The sequence below is a fragment of the Dipodomys spectabilis genome, unplaced genomic scaffold, assembly GCF_019054845.1.
Source record: "Dipodomys spectabilis isolate Male_0828 unplaced genomic scaffold, ASM1905484v1 ptg000019l, whole genome shotgun sequence".
NCBI classification, from domain to species: domain Eukaryota; kingdom Metazoa; phylum Chordata; class Mammalia; order Rodentia; family Heteromyidae; genus Dipodomys; species Dipodomys spectabilis.
This window is the reverse complement of record NW_024870696.1, coordinates 15,683,175-15,700,472: the sequence shown is the minus strand read 5'-3', so window position 1 is coordinate 15,700,472 and position 17,298 is coordinate 15,683,175. Positions and strand designations below refer to the sequence as shown.

General features: G+C 49.3%; 1 protein-coding gene across 1 annotated transcript; it reads left to right on the top strand.

Moving 5' to 3' along the window:
* The first annotated feature begins 9,895 nt into the window (after window positions 1–9,895).
* Tex35 (testis expressed 35) lies at window positions 9,896–16,570 on the top strand. The gene is made up of 8 exons (XM_042674638.1): window positions 9,896–10,012; window positions 10,307–10,381; window positions 12,140–12,196; window positions 13,053–13,112; window positions 15,422–15,483; window positions 15,657–15,834; window positions 16,159–16,202; window positions 16,507–16,570. Exons 1-8 carry the CDS (start codon window positions 9,896–9,898, stop codon window positions 16,568–16,570), a joined length of 657 nt encoding a protein of 218 aa, XP_042530572.1.
* Window positions 16,571–17,298: the final 728 nt, after the last annotated feature.

Sequence of the window (17,298 nt, the reverse complement as noted above, 5' to 3'; positions counted from 1 at the left end):
GGAAGGCCCCTACACACAGCCTTTCCTCTGCAGCCCTTCCCCTGAAAGCGCTTTACTTCCTTGGAAAACAGAGGCCTTGAAACAAATGATGTATGGCAATTGTATGACAGGCACAGTGTAGCTGAGACTCAGGGATAGAGTAGGCTGATCTCTATACTAGTCTCAGGGTGGCAAGAGCCACTGGAATGGTGCCAAGTTGGCAGCACTTTTTACCATGTGTCTATAGCCATTTCCTATGTGATCCTCTTCGCACCAACAAAACAAAAGGTCAGTGGCATGAGTTGCCAGGAGCAGATACAGGTCAGGTGGAATGTCAAGTTGGGATGATTGTTGCCAATAGCCAGTACCATATCCATGAGTATTGATGTTGGATTTCCTGCTAAGATAACCCAGGGGAGTTGGCCTCATCTACTGACCTGTCAGGAAAGCAGGGGTCTCGCAGACCGTGGAGGTTCCCCTGGGGACACCAGGAACTCTGCTCTCATTTCTCCATAGGTACAAATGGATTTCCCAACCTGACCGTCCCTTTTCTTGTCCTTGCCCAGATCTTTAAATGGCAGATGGAAGAGACATAGTGGAACATTCCAGATTTTGCTTTTTCTCTATCCTAATATTTTCTTTGGAGTCGGTCGTGGGGCTTGAACTCTGGGCATGGGCACTGTCCCTGCACTCTTCAGCTCAAGGCAAGTGCTCTACCACTTGAGCCACAGCGCCACTTCCGGTTTTCTGGTGGTTCTGGGCTGGCTCTAAACCGCGCTCCTCAGATCTCAGCCTCCTGAGTAGCTAGTGAGCCACCAGTGCCCGCTCTATCCTAATTTATACTCATTTTTGTTGTTGTTGTTGTTGTTATTGTTTTCTAATAAGGTTTTGGAAATGGGCGACAGAGAAATTTGAACCTAAGCAAAAAAGGTAACATAACAGTCACTAATGAAGCTCCCCCCAAAGCTCTACACACACAGCGTAAAAGCAATTCTCTAAGGAAGACAACCAGGCCCAGAACATGACATGAATCTGAACACACCACCATAGCAAATGAAGGGCTTCTGAGCTGTGCCAGAGGTGGCCCCCAGGCCAGGTAAATCGTACACTGTAGAAAGCACAGTAGCTCACAGGCCCTCCTTGAAGACAGGCAGGTTGCACCACGCCGGGATGGTGACGATGGAGCCACTGGACCAGCGCAGGCCAGAAATTCACACAATGTAGCAGAGGCCGACCCACGCCTCCATGGTGCGGCCATGGCCTCTGCGCTGGCCATGGCCTCTGCGCTGTTCAAGCTCTCGGGTCAGCGAGGTCTGTGCAGCGTTACCAGCAGTACTGCATGGCCTGGTCCCAGCTGAGCACCTGCTCCAGCCGGTGGAAGCTCTTGCCACTGCTCACCAGAGGCTGGGGCAGGAGAAGCTGTCACCACCACCCTACTCCCCATGGACCTCTCCAGCCTCCTCTCCCAGGCTGCCTCTCAGCAATGCCCTCCAACCCTACCCAGCTGCCACTGGGCCTTGGCACAAAGTGCTTGCTCTCTCGGCCCTAGGTGGGCTAGCCATCCCCCCACAACCCCTCCATCGCTTGTGCTCCCGCCCCTTTACCTCCCCCATCCCTTTGCCCCATGCAGTCCTTCCTGCAAGCTGCAGTGCACCTTCCTTAGTGCTTAGTCATGGTAGTAGATGTTCACTGAGCATGTGCAATGTGCCATTCGTTCACTGAATTCTTCCAGCTCTGTAAGACAGAAGCCCTAGGACTGTTTCACAAATGAGGAAACCAAATGACGGATGGCCAAGGTCACCTAGTGGAGCAGAGGTAGAGCCCTGCAGGACTCAAGAACCCTGGGCGGGCCTCCAAGGTGTGAGCCCTTTGGGCTCTGCTTATACATCAGTCTTGTAAGCCAGGCTATCTATGAGAGTCGCTCAGGAAGCTTTTCACACATGCGCAGCTCCACCCATGAACGAGGATTTTTAAAGCCCCCTGGGGAAAGAGACTTTTTGAGTAATCTGTCTCCACCACCAGGCCTAGGCCACTTGGCTATGAAGAACAAGCCTTATTTATCATGATATTCCCAGCGCACACCAGGACATATCAGCAATTCTCAATGTGTTTGGGAAAGAAAGAGATAGGGAAGGAAGAAACTTTTCCCAGGAATCCCCCGCCACACTCTAAGATCATGCTGTTCACTCCCTGCCTCCCTCCACTCCATCCCTTTATGCGATGATCCCGGCAAATGAGAGCTGGTCCAAGGGTCTATGTCCAGGGACAGAGAGAGCATCCTGGAAGATCCAGGCCACTAAGAAGCAGCCTCAAGCCAGGTGTTGTAGGAGAGGAAAATAAGCCTGGGCACTGGGCATGCAGACAGGTGAGAATGCACAGCTGGGCTGCACAGGAAAGACAGACAGACACTCCCACAAAATAAGAAAGCTCTTATACCCACCAGAGTCCGAGATGTCCGCTGCTGACAGCTGAAGGATCCCTGTGCCCAAGAAAGAAAATAGGGGGGGGGGGGAGGGAGCGTCTCTTTTGTTTGTCGGACGTGGGGCTTGAACTCTGGGCCTGGGCACTGTCCCTCAGCTCTTCAGCTCAAGGCCAGTGCTCTACCACTTGAGCCACAGCACCACTTCCGGTTTTCTGGTGGTTATTTGGAGATAAGAGTCTCATGGACTTTCCTGCCCGGGCTGACTTTGAACCTTGATCCTCAGATCTCAGCCTCTTGAGTAACTAGGATTACTCTATTCTCTTTGTTTTAAAAATGACTGCCTGGGGACTACTGAACTGATTTTTAGGAACTGATGGCTTTGAAAAGCTAGCCAGGCCAGGGTTCTGACCACCATCTTCACCCTCAGTGTACACCCAGGACCCTGGACCCATGCCTATGATGGCCAGGTGTCTCTCCCCAGGGTCTCATTCCTGCCCCCCAGCAAACTGTGGGTTCTTCAACCATGAGCACCTTAAGCTGTCTCTCTCTCTACTTCTTTCCACCCTCGGCCCATCTGGCCCAAGTTATCCATCCTGCCCCAGCCAGTCTTAGGCTGTCAGCTTGGGGCCACATCATTTGCAGGGTTCCTAGTTCATGGCGACTCTGACCACAGCCCAAGGATGCAAATCCTGAGCCCTGGCCCTTGTTCCACACCCTGGCCTGGGGTTCTCTTACCTGTGAGGCTCAGCCTGAGCCTTCCTGCCTGGGAAAGCCCTTCACACTGCTCAGCAGTCCTCTGCCCTGGAGTGCCTGGATGCCTTGACCCCCCTCGTGTAATTCTGTAATGATCTTGTGATTTACCTGATGAACATCTCTAAACACCCCTAGGATATAAGCTCAGGGAAGCTGAGGCCTGTTTTTGACCAGTTTCCACTAGACCTTCAGACAGGGCACTAGCTCTGAGCCTGCGCGCCTGCATCCATGAGGAGAAGGATGAGGAGCTCAAGACCCAGGAGCCCCACAGGCAGCAAGAAGGGAGAGAGAGCCTCATGCTTCCTTCCTTCCCTCCCCACCTTTGGAAAGATGGTTGTAAAACGATCATTTCTGTCCATTTCGTCTCCCCTCCACCTTGGGTCCTGGGAACCTCTGAGGAGAGGTGCCCTGGGGTTCCCCCCCTCCCCCCTCCCCCCTGGGCCCAGGTGGGGTCGTACCTGTTGTGCAGAGGGACAGCAGCAGCCCCCTGGGCAGCATGGCTGTGCCACAGGACAAAACCCTCAGAGCTGGCAGATGGATGGAATGTTCTCAGGCTTGACAGAGGCTGTACCTGGTCTGGGCAATTCTTTCTTGTCTCTATTCTCCTCCCTTTGTTGTCCACACTGATGGATTTTACTAAGCAAATACTCACTGGTACCTGCTGCTTGCTAGTCACTGCCTGTGGTGCTGGGGATTCAGCTTGAATCAAGCAGAAAAAATATCCCTTGGCAACTTGTTGCAAGGCAACAAGGATCCGACAATCAGTAGGTGGAGAGGGGCAGGAGGGAGACCATGTTTGGGGCTGCTGCTGATGAAGGAGAGGGGAGGATGAAGGAGAGCCAAGTGAGGCCCCAAGTCCTGGAGAGCAGAAGAGCTAGAACTGGAGAGGAGCAGAGGGAACAGGGCTGGGGCTGGAGAAGAGAAGCGTGCACAGGCCAGACTGTGCGATCCTTCCTGCCCACCCTCACCAGGGAGACACTGTCCCCTTTGTACTGGAAGAAAGTTAGGGCTCAGAGAGGTGAAATAATTAGCTCAAGACAACATGCGCCAGGCACTATGGTACACGCCTGTAATTCCTAGTGCTCAGGATGAGAGCTGTTAGCGAAATGAACTCCCTTCCCATTGCTTAGGACACTCCTTCCCCTCTCCTCAGCTTAGCAGGCTCCCTTCCTAGGCAACACTAGGCTCATGTAGTAAAGGCAGTAAATCATCAGCCTCCAGCCCCCTTTACCATGGGATGGCACTCCTCGGGGGCAGCTACCACCATAAAAGGCAACAAGAGCCCCTTAGAGTGACCTTCAGGTTTGGGCAGATGCAGGGCCCCTTATCTACTATTTGGGCAGCAGCCACAAATCCTAGTCTGCCATGATGAAGCCCCTGGCCCGCACGTCCACACCAGGGTCTCCTGCCTCCCCTTCTAGCCTCTCCTAAGCCTCCTAGGTTATATAAGTTACTTCAGACCATAGCCGGTGCTTCTCACTCCTCCCTTGTGAGAAGGGGTCTTGTCAGCCCCTTTCCCAGAAATAAACCTTTCTTGGTTCTCTGTACCTGGATGTCTGCGTGGTTCTCTGGCAACATCTAATTTACACCCTATCAGGAGCCTAGGAAGATTTTGTTCTGAGGCTGGCAGGGACAGAAGCATGAAACTTTATCTGAAAAGAAAAAGAAATACACTCAAAACAAAGCAAAAGGATCAGGTGCATTTGCAGAGGAGTTGGGCACTTGCCAAAGAAGTAAGGCCTGAGTTCAAACCCCACTCTCTGTCTCTGTCTCTCTCTCTCTGTGTCTCTCTGTCTGTCTCTCTGTCTCTCTGTCTGTCTCTGTCTCTCTGTCTCTCTGTCTCTCTCTCTCTCTCTCTCTCTCTCTCTCTCGCACACACACACACACACACACACACACACCAGGATAGGAAGTATTGTAATGAGGCCATGATTCAAGCTCAGGTCCCAGAAAACCATGAAGCAGGAAGAAGATGGTCCCCCATATTCTACTCCAGTGATGTCACCCCTTCCTCGGTCTGCGCTCATCCCACGTAAGCATGCGCACGCCAGAACAAGGCACTTGCTTTCTTTGGGGAAACAAAACCTTGTGTCCTGTTTATGCCCAGAGCCCGCCCTCTCCGCCCTCTCCGAGGCCCAGCCTTTTCAAAAACAAACCTTAAAAGACTCCTTTGTTGGTGCTCAGCCATCCCTAAGAGAACTACAGATTGTCTGATTGGGCAAAAGGAAAACAAGGGGGGGAAGTGACTCCATCAGTGATAATAATGCCCTGCCCAAGATTCTCTTGGGTGGTGATGTCCTCAGGCGACTTCAGCAGTGGGAGGATCCTTCTGGGTCCCCGGCCTGGGGGCTGCTCTCTGGGGACAGAGAAGAATTTGGCAATCCTAGCCTAGAAAACACCACCAGTCGCCTTTTTATTTTGACCTTTGCCCAGGCTTCTTGGGCAAGTCCCTTGCATGAAAGGTGGCATCAAGCCCTGAGACACACCCACGCACAAGTGCAGTGGGGAGTGGGGGCGGGGCAGCCCCACCCCAGGCGCCTCTCGGGGGCATCACTCAGCATTCCAGGTGGAAACTCCACATGCATTTCTCTTTCCTTCCTCTAGACTGAGCTTCTTGAGAGCAGGAATGGTTGCTAGTTCACAAAGCATTCAGCCCTGGGAGCCAGTCTGCTACAAGACCAGCAGGAAAGCACCACAGGCCCCCCCGGAAAACCAAAGTCCCTTCTTAGCAGCAGGACAGGTAAGCATCTCTCTCTACCTGAGCTATCCCCTCCTGCTGAAAGGAAGCCGTTCCTCCGCAGCCTTTGCCTATAGTTGGGCGTTAGCTACGCTGTGCAGACAGGCTGGGGAGCAGGAGCTGGAGAGGTGAGGCCCAGACCACAGGCTGGGGAAGGGCTGAGGCTCAGCACTGGGGCCCACCCCTTGGAGAGTGTGTCTGTGAAAGGACTCAAGAGGAGGACAGCAGAGCCCACCCCACCCCCACTCCCCCAAGAAGGAGCTGGGAGTATTCAGGGAACCGTTGGGGCCCCCACACGCTAGTGGCTGCAGAGGAGGAGGATGATTCATCCTGTGGTGAGGCCCTTGCGGCCTAGTGGGTATGGGATAGCCTACAACTGTTGTACTCCAAAGCCCTGGTCCAATAGGACTGTCCTTGCGATCTCTGGCTCAGCATCCTGGTTCATTGTCCAGTCACATAACAACAACAAAGAAGTGCTCATCTTTACCCCAGTGTTCCCGTTCACAGCTGACATAGATTGAATCAGTTCCGTGGCCAGTATCGATTTCCCTTTTGGATCTTGTAAGTGACAAGATCTTTTACACTACAAACCAAAGAATCCCAAATCATATTCACTTGGTAGAATAAACGGAGATGGAATGCATGAGGATAAACAGAGCAGAGGTTGACTACCTGCTCCATCAAGCTATTTTCTCTTATTGGGAGAACCTTGATCGCATTTCTCAGCATTCTCTGCGGTCAGATGTGAGGTTTGGGGTGGGTTTTTTTTTTTGGGGGGGGAGGAGGGCAGGGAGAGTTCACCACAGGAATGTGACAAGAGCTGCTCCCAGGATGAGCCCATGGGATTGTTCCCAAGGACAAAAGGATGGTATCACTCCATGACAAAAGGGAATTTGACAAGGTCAGAGGTGTGGCAAGGAGGCGGTAAAGGGCTAGGACAGCAGCTTCGGACAGCCTTCTAGCCGAGGGCTGAGAAAGGCAGATGGAAAATAGCTGCCCTTCTCTTTTAGGGTCCCAGTTAAGATGGGAGCCACACTGAGGAGGAAAGCCTCTGGAAGCTGGCACGCTGGCATTATCTCACACAACAGGCTGGTCTGCTGTGACGGGTGGTGGGAATAGTAGTGGGTCTCTGGGGTCTGGAGCAGGCTGGCAAGCATGTGCCTGTCATGGTGGGTATGCAGGAGAGAAAAGGCACAATACACTTGATGTGACTTTCCACTAGAGGTTGACAACAATCTGTTCCTGAAATGGAAGTATCAGGAGCTCATAGGATAGTAACTACACATAGATTTCTCACAGAAACAATGTAAAAAATAAAGCAAAATAAAAAGAATATAAAAATGGAAATAAATTTAAAAGCTAGATGTATTACCTGTAGAAACGATTGGAAATCACATAGTAACCAATGCCAGGGAAAGAAGACACCTGCTGCTCCAGAGAATAAAGCTGTCTACAAATCAGTCAAATAAAATCTCTTTTTGCTTGTTATTTATTTGGTTGTTATTCCCTCTCCCTCCCCCTCCTCCTTTCCTTCCCCCTTCCTCCCTCTTCCCTCCCCTGCTCTCTCTGTCAGTTGTGGGACTTGAACTCAGCACCTGGGCACTGTCTCTGAGCTCTTTTGCTCAAGGTTAGTTAGTGCTCTACCACTTTGAGCCACAGCTCCACTTCTGATTTTCAGATGATTAATTGGAGATGAGTCTCCTGGACTTCCTGCCTGGGCTGGCTTTGAACCATGAGCCTCTTAGTAGCTAGGATTACAGGCATGAGCCACTAGTACCCAGCTTTTCCTTTCTTTAAAAACAAAAAACAGTAAGTCAACCAATTAAGAAACAATTCTCCCCAACATTATTCTTACAAAACTGAAAATCTAGAAGCTTTATAAAGAAAAGGAAATTGAAAGATCGATTTGAACGCCCCACGGGTGCCTCTTCCTCTCTTTTGTGGGCACCCCTGTTTCCCCAAACTCTGACAGAATATTTGAGCGCCTCATGATCTTTGCCCTAGTTTTCGCAGCACAAGCTGTGAAAGGGGTTAGGCATTCTTCAGGCAAAAATGGCATCGCCATAACAAACTGGTACTAAACAATGTCCAACACTGCAGAGCTGCCTCAGCCTAGTCCCAGAGGTTCTAGAACCCTCAAGAATAGTGGGGCTCACCCCCTCAGATTCACCACAGCCCTTCTGGACGATATTCAATAACAACAGAGATATGTTTGGGAAATGAATGGTAAATACTGAGAGAAGGCAAACACTATGATTAGATTTCTATCCACATGATAAATCATATATATATATATATATATTCAAATATATATTAATTATTTTTCTTTCTTTTTCTTTGTTTCTTTCTCTCTTCTTTCTTTTCTCCTTCCTTTCTTTCCCTTCCTACCTTCTGTCCTTCCTCCCCCCCACCCCTTTTTCCGGTTCTAGGTACTAGGACTTGTCCTCAGGCCTGGATGTGATTCCTTAGCTTTCTCTTTTTTTTTTTTTTTTTTTTTGGGGGTCCGGAACTCTGGGCCTGAGCTCTGTCCCTCAACTCTTCAGCTCAAGGCTAGCGCTCTACCACTTGAGCCACAGCCCCACTTCCGGCTTTTCTTTTCTGCGTATGTGGTGCTGAGGAATCGAACCCAGGGCCTCATGCATGCAAGGCAAGCGCTCTACCACTGAGCCACCTTCCCAGCCCCAGCTTTCTCATTTTTAAGGCTAGCACCCTACCACTTGAGCCCCTGCTCCACTTCCAGTTGGGGCTGGTTACTTGGAGATGATTCTCACGGGCTGTCCTGTCTGGACTTATTTCAGCCATGATCTTCAGATCCCAATTTCCTGAGTAGCTGGCTAGGATAATAGGTATAAGCCACTGACACCCAGCTCACTTATTTCTTTACAAGGCAGTTTCACACTGAGACCCTGATTCTTTTAGATCCACTGCCTAATACACAGGTCACCGAGCTCACATATTGTGCTGAGCTGGAAGTCAGTGTACAGAACTGTAAGTGAAGGTCACTGCAGGTCTGAAAGGAGCTCAAGCCAAAGCAAGAGGGAAGGAGAAGGTGCTGCTGATCACATCTCAGAGCTATTATGGTGGGGTCAGTCATTTTTACCATGGTTGCTCAGCCCTGTGAAGGGTGTATGGGAACAAGTGGAGAAAGGGCCCAGCTACCCTGTGGCTGGGGGATCTTTGAGAACTGTGCCATTAGTCAGAGGAACTTTACAGTTTTAAAGTAGCACATAGCAAAATGAGGCCTGGGCGTCGCCCCCACCCCGCTCCCCTGTCCCCAGGTGAACAGCTTCTGCTCCAGGAGGAAGGACTTTGGCGTTTGGACCTGGTCAGGGCCTCTCATCTCAGTAGCAAAGCAGAGGGGCCCAAGCTGCCGAGACATGCAAGGCAGCCTGCATTGTGAGGCCTGGCGCATTGTGACCTCAGCGATTCTACCCCAGAGGTAGTCACCCTCCCTCACCTCAGCCTGTAAGTTGCATAAGACAGTGGCTGGTCCCTGGGAGGTTGTTGTGGGGTGGTTGGGAAGGTAAAGAACACCCTTGCCTCTTCCATCATGTCAGCCAAGAGGGGAGAAATGAAGAAAAAAACGGTAAATGAGGGGCGGTGTGGGCACTCTGACCTCCTACTGAGGGGAAGATGGGCCAGGAGGACACAGAAAATGCTCTGGCCAATCCAGCTTTTCTGAGCACAAAGTAGACTTTCAGCTTAAAGGGGGTGTGGGGTTCATGCCTGGCTTTGGGGTTCAGAGGGTGGGGTAGAAGGATACCTTGATGTAATACTCTAGCTCCTCCTGGAAACTCGCAGCCCTGGGCTACAGCAAGTCTCACTAGTTAAGTCTAAGACTCAGAAATAATCTTAGGGAAAAATAATTAAGGCCTCGGCGTTATACATGAGCAAATGGAGGCTCAGATGGGAGTAAGTAACTCCCCCAAGTTGGCTCAGCTAGAAGAGAGGAGAGCTGAGGTTAGAAGCTGCGAATAGACTGGCTGAGGTAGCTCAAGACTGAAATGGCAGCTATTTGGGAGACAGAGATGAGGGGAGGTCTGTGGTTCAAGGTCAACAAGGTCAAGCTGGTTGCCAAGAGCCCAGCAGATGCTGGGAGACGGGAGAGGTGGCTGATTTCTGTGAGGCGGCTGGGAAAGACTTTCCTTAGTGAACGCTAGATGAGCAGATGAGCAAAGAGGAGGCAGCACAGAGCCCCGAGTAGACATGAACTTGGCAGGGCGAGAGGCAGAAAGAACTGAGGCCCCGTGGACCAGGAGGGGAACAGAACAAGAACGGACTCAGGGAGGAGGCTAGAGGGGACTAGGCCATAGCTTTCACTGTGTCCTGTCTCCAGGGAGGGACAGAAACTGTGAGTTTTCCTGCAACGCCGGCCCACCTCTGTCATTTCCAATGTTCTGTGTTTCTTTCTCAAGCCTCAGACATATAATTGCAAAGGAAATAAACAGGACAGTGTGTTCACCAAGGAGGGGATGACGCAGGAGCTAAAGGTCAGTGAGCAGGCCGCGGTGTTGGGGGCGGCTAACTCTTGTGAAATGTGCATGCGCTGCACAGCTTCCCGGGAACACACCCACTGACCCACTGGCACCTGTGGCGCTGCAACTTTATTCTCTCTGGGTCTTTTTTTTTTTTTTTTGGTTGGTTGTGGGGCTTCAACTCTGGGCCTGGGCGCTGTCCCTCAGCTCTTCAGCTCAAGGCGAGCGCTTTACCACTTGAGCCACAGTGCCACTTCTGGTTTTCTGGTAGTTAATTGGAGATGAGTCTCAGGAACTTTCCTGCCTGGACTGGCTTTGAACCATGATCCTCAGATCTCAGCCTCCTGAGTAGCCAGGATTATACGCATGAGCCTCGGGCATCTGGTTTCTCTTTAGGTCTTTTTCTTTAAATATATTTTATTTTGAAACAATTGCAGATTTACAGAAAAGTGACACGATGAATTCTAATATGCCCTGAACCCAGATTTCCCAAATGTTACTTACCGTTTGTTATTTGTTTTTTGCTTTTTGATTTATTTGGTCAGTCATGGGGCCTGAACTCTGGGCCTGGGCGCTGTCCCTCAGCTCTTCAGCTCAAGCCTAGCGCCCTACCACTTGAGCCACAGCGCCACTTCCGGCTTTTTCTGCTTATGTGGTGCTGATGAATCAAACCCAGGGCCTCATGAATGCAAGGCAAGCGCTCTACCACTGAGCCACCTTCCCAGCCCACTGTTCTGCTATGATTGTTTTATTCTTCCCCACTCCCTCTCCTTCCTCCCTCCCTCCCCTTACATGTGAGCATGCACACACACACACACACACACACACACACACACACACACACACACACACACAGCCCTTTATATCCATGTGCTCCCTATCTTCAGCTAACCTCAAATAGAAAATATTTGGGAAAAAATATATGAAAGTTCATGTACACATCATATATAAGTGTGACATGATTTAATATCAGGATGTAGTATCTGCAACATTGGACACTTGCTGGGGGGTCCTGGAACAAGACCCCTCAGACACTGCGGAACAGCGGCCTATGCCTGGGCAGGCATCTGACTGTTTCTCTCCATCTGAGGCTCCCCTCCCACTGCCCTGCATGGGGTACAGGGCAGGTCACGGACCTGCATAGGGTACAGGGCAGGTCACAGAAGCCGTCCTCCATGGGCAGCAAGGGATGGCTGACTGAATTTTCTGAACCACTTGATGTACGTGTTCTCCAAATTCTCAGTGTCCATTTATTTCCTTTGAAAAAAAAATTCTCAACATGCCCACAGTGCAATGATCAAAATCAGGAAATCAGCCAACCACGGTCATCTGGATCCCTTATTCTCATTTTACCACTGCCGCATGCATGGTTTTTCATAATGAAAAGACAAGACAGAACTTGTTTTTTTTGTTTTCTGGCCCAGGAGCTAATCTGTGCTGACGTGTCACTTTCTTCTCCTATAATCAGCAACAGTTCTTGTCATTTAGGACATTGACGTTTTAGAAGATTACCGATCAGGACTTGTCTGCTATTTCTAGATTCAGAGTGGGCTTAAGGGGCAGGACATCAGAAGAAGTGATGGTCTGCTCCTTTGGTTTCCCATCAGGAGGCCCATAATGCCAGCAGGTCCCCTGGTCCCTCTGTCATAATGGCGCCCTTCTTCCCTCCTCAGGGAGGTGTGTGTCTGTTATGGCCATGTTCCATGCCCTTTCCACCCCATCCAAGATATTTCTTCATCTTCACTCCTTCTCTCTCCCACATTATCTCCTCAGAACGAACTCAGGGAGGTGAGGGAAGAACTCAAAGAAAAAATGGAGGAGATTAAACAGGTAATGGGACAAAGCTCGAATACCGTGGTGGGAAAGCACGGCTCAAGAAAAATGCACTATGGAGTAGTGGCACACACCTGCAATCCCAGCATCTTAGCAAACAGGAAGCTCCCAGCTCACAGGCAACCCAGGCCAAGTTAGCCAAGCTGAAAGTAAAATGAAAAGAAAAAATAAAGTCTAGCAGAGGAAAGGTGTGGTTTAAGTGGTAGAACGCTTGTTTAGCAAGCTCCAGGTCTGGATTCCACCCCCAGTACTATGAAGTTAACGTATCTATATTTATCCAATAGTGAAGAAAATCAGGAATTGCAATCAAACTAAATTCAGCCTCAACCTCCTTTTGAGTGTTGGGCAGCTTAGGTATATTTTTGTTTTTAATTTGGGTGCTGCTTAAACTCAGTTTTCGAGTGACTTGATCTTAAGGTGTTATGGTTGGGGTGGTGTAACCGCAGTGATAAGGCGGAGGGAGATTGGCTGACTTGGCAGGGAGGCAAATCAGGGCTAACTGCGCCCTCCTCACGCACCTCCCACGAGCCAGCTGCATAGCAAGAACTCCCTTGTCCCAGGGTTGTAGCTGCCTCCGGCCACTTAGAGAACAAGGGAATCACCAAGCAAGAAGGTATCACTGAACAGCCTGTCTGACGGCATGCACTCCACCCTGATGCCTAGCAGTGGCTCTGTCTAAGCCATGCTGGTGGGAGTGGCTTGATGACTGGTGTGCCCGAGTCCCTACAGTAGCTTTTACAGGACACTGTTAGTAGATTCCTGTGCTGTGGCTGCTGCCCTTGATTTAAAATGCGCCCAAGATCCCAAAATGGCTCCCACTAACACACCCTGTGTGCTTTTCCTTCCTCATTAGATTAAGGATATAATGGACAAGGATTTTGATAAACTTCAAGAATTCGTGGAAATTATGAGGGTAAGCTTTTCCTTCCTGCCTTCCATGGACCAGAGTATCAGACCAAAAACTGGTCAAGAGATGCCAGACCGGGCTGGGAAGGTGGCTCAGTGGTAGAGCGCTTGCCTTGCATGCATGAGGCCCTGGGTTCGATTCTTCAGCACCACATAAGCAAAAAGAAAAAAGCCAGAAGTGGTGCTGTGGCTCAAGTGGTAGAGCGCTAGCCTTGAGCTGAAGAGCTGAGGGCCAGCGCCCAGGCCCAGAGTTCAGGCCCCACGACCGGACCCAAAAAAAAAAAAAGCCAGACGTTGCTCTCCAGGTCTCCTCTTGGGAGACCTGCACAGTCACTGCCAGCTAAAATGCAGACTGTCAGTAATTAGTGGGTAGTGACTCAGGAAACCTAACAGAGATGTTCTTAGAAAGGGAGTCTTCAGCTGAGCCTTGGAAGTTTGTGCAAGTTGAAAACTAAACTTGTGCAAATTGAAGGGCCTATAGGAGTCTTTCTAAATAAAAAAAGAAAGAAAGAAGCCAGGCACTGGTGGCTCACGCCTGCAATCCTAGCTACTCAAGAGGCTGAAATATGAGGATCACAATTCAAAGGTAGCCTAGGCAGGAAAGCATGTGAGAGTTGTATTTCCAATAAATTTCCAAACAGTTGGAAAGTGGAGCTGTGGCTCAAGTGGTAGAGCAAAAAAACTCAGGGCTCTGAGTTCAAGTACCAAGCCTGGTGTGTGCATACACATGTGCGCGCACATACACACACACACCACTGGGAGGATAATCTGGAATCCAGAACAGAGGTTCACCAACTTGAGTGTTTCAGAATCACCTGTGATAGTAGAAAGGAAATGTAGCCTACATTCCTGTTGGTCTCTGGGTTCGGGGAACTTTGGCCAACTTATTTGGCTGAAAGTTTGAGATCTTCTGACACAGAAACAGAAACGAGCATTAGCTATAAAACTTTCAAGAGTTTGTGGGGAAAGCAAAGGAAAGGGGTAGCATTGCCCAAAAAGAGGTGTACTCATTCCTCATGTATAAAATGGTAACGCCTCTGATAAAACACCATAATAAGATAATAATAATAAAGTTAGGTTTAATTTTTAATTTCAAGAGCTTTAAGGAGATTCTAGCCTTACCAAATAGTTAATTTCATGACAAAGTCACAGTTATCAAACCAGGGTGGTACAAACTGATTTGTCATAAGACAAATAGAGGCATCTGAATGTGTGATCTATAGTACTGAGGACAGCTTCTCTGTCAGAGAAGAAGATTCCTTGGGAGGATTGCAAAACAAGCTGAGTGCCAGGGGCCCACATCTGGAGATTAGGATGAGAGTGGTTTGAGACCAATCTGGGCAGAAAAGCCCCAAAGACTTCATATCCAACAGAGCCCTTCCCTGACCCGCAGCCCAGAAAAGCAAGGGAGAGCTTCAGAGATGAGGGCCAAGCACCAAAAGCATTCACATCTTCCCAGGTGACTCCAGTGCATGCTCCACGCACTTCTAGGGAGTTCTCTAAAATTTTAGCTCTGATAAAAAAAATATCAGGGAGAAGGAAAAGATTATATAATGATATTCAGAACACTGCTTTGGCTATATGAGAAAAATACAGACCAGTTAGCCCTATAAACAGAAAGAATCTGTAAAGTGACTTAATGAAAACTGTTATGATGTTTTTGGTAGTATTTATTGTTCAATGTATAAGTAAAACCACACAGAAGCTATTCACTTAAATATTTAACTATATAGAAAAGTGTTTTAAAAAGAATTACATTGGCTGTGTGTTGGTGGCTCACACCTGCAATTCTAACTCCTTGAGAGGCTGAGACTGAGGCTTGTGGTTTAAAGCCAGCTCAGGAGAACAAATCCCTCTCAAATAACTAGCAGAAAGACAAAGTGTGTATGTGTCGATGTGGGGGAAAGGGGAATGACTAAAGTGGAAGAGTCCCAACCTTGAGCAGAAAAAACAATCAAATAAACAAACTAAGGGACAGCACTAATGCCCTGAATTTAAGCCCTAGTACTTGCATTAAATAAACAAACAAACACCAGATGGAAATGTTCTTAAAGTAGGAATCAGAGTGTAAATTTGTTCAAAAATGGGATGGACTCATTGGCAAGTGTCATCAGAAATCTCAAAAATTCTTGCAGTTAAGATTCTACTCTCCTAATTTAACGCATAAGAATAATTGGAAAAGCCAACAGTATTTTCCCAATGAAAAAAAAAAAAAAGAATCATTGGAAAAGCCAGTATAAATATACCAAAAAAAATCAGCACAGGATTTATAATAATACAAATTTGAAAAAGAAAACTCATCATTTTCTCTTGAAGGAAATGCAAAAGGATATGGATGAAAAGATGGATGTCTTAATAAACATACAGAACAACAAGCTGTAAGTAGCAACTGCACCTCTCTCTCCTCATTCCTCAAGAGTGTCCTCCCACCCTGCCAAATCCCTCTGGGTTCAAGGGACACTCAGATTCCTCCAAGACTTGTTGTGGCTCCAATGGCTTGGAGTCAAAGTCTTCTGGCTTCCCCAACTCTCGGTCCCTCCCTAACCCCTAGACCCCTCCAAAGACGAGCCAAGGAACACCAAGAACTAACGGGAAACATCGACATAGACTCTCAGCACAGGCACAGGAAGATGGAAGAAAGAGCCCCACTGAGCTTTTACAAGATGATGGCCTCCCAAAAATCTAAGAAGGACCCACTGGAGTCTCTGCACCAGTGCAGGAGCTGCTGTGTAAGTGAACCCTGCACCCTGCCAGGCCTGGTACTGAGCCCTGGGCGCCTCTTCTTTCAACCTGTGCTGTTGAAGGGGCCGTGCCACCCACTGCTGGCCCTGGGATGCCTCCCTAGTCTGGAGCCTTCCTTACCCACCTTGCTTTCTAGATTGTGGAGCTTCCTAAGCCATGATCATGTAGGTCATCCCCGGATTTGCCTGCTCCCAAGTTCCACTGTATTATTCTGTCCTTTCCTATAGCGAGGCTCGATGAGGGGCCCAGCAGGCTGGCCATCTTGGACCAGGGGAAAATGATCTTTCTTGTGCCGTTTCTGTCCTCTGCAGGAGAAATGTTTGTTGTGTGCTCTAAAGACCAACTACAATCAGGGGTAGGTAGATCCATACAAGGTCTCCCAGTTGGGTGTCTTTGTTTTCCCAGAGGGCCTCACATGCTCTAGTGGCCTGTCTAGCAAAGCTCCCCCAACATGTGGTTATACAGGAAGTAGGGACCACCAGTGGACTGTGCCATGCAGTACAACCACCCTGTCATAGAGAATGTGGCTCCAAGAAGGAGGACTTGGGAGGATAAGCCTAAGGCTGCTGCCCTGGGGCTCCCATGGGGGGAGGGGGGTCCCCCCCAGCCCCAGCGATAGATCTGTCCTAGCCTCAGGTTCCTGCCTTTCTCCCACCTAGCAGGAAACTTTCACACCCGGTCTGGGCGCCCTTTTCTCCCTTGGCATCTGGAGCTGCCTTCTGATTTACCTGTACCTCAGCCCCGATGAGATGGAGTACGTGCTTCCAACCTAGCTCAGCCACAGCACCTACCAGCAGCTCTGCTTCATCCTCTTCCCCACTCCCGAAGCCGCACGGTGAAGGGCCTGTTGTTGCCTTCTTAAATACCAGCCCTGCCCAGACCTCCCCGGACATTAAACATCTTCCTTTAAAGCCAAAGAGTGTCACCATTTTGAATACTAGGTCATAATGTGGACTTTTTTTTTCTTTCTTCAAAATCAGTAGATTTCAGATTCCAGCCTGTCTTCCTCTCTTCTGGATGGTATAGAGACATTCCATCTTGGTTATTCTAGGGTTTTCTCCTCCAACATACATACCCTTCTCTCTCCCCCTCTCCTTCCATTTGGTTTTAACAGTATTCCCCGGAAGATACTGGGTGCCATTTTGTGTCATCTCAGGAGAGACTTCCCACTATCCTCCCCAATTCCTCCACATTCTTGACTACTGAAATGTGTGCAGGGCCTGGGCTTCATGGATAATTCATAGAACTTTCAAGTCTCAGGTCTGACCTGCCCTCCTCCTCCTGGAGGCCTTATCATCAAACAGGATGCAGATCTCCGCTAACCATAAAACTTGGGGGCCTCCTTCGGTTCCGAGGGTCCATCTTCCTTACCTCTAAAAGACTTCTCTCCCTCCCTCCACCCCAAAGGAGCAATAACCCTTCAAAGGCCTTAGACTTTTACAAGTTGGAGA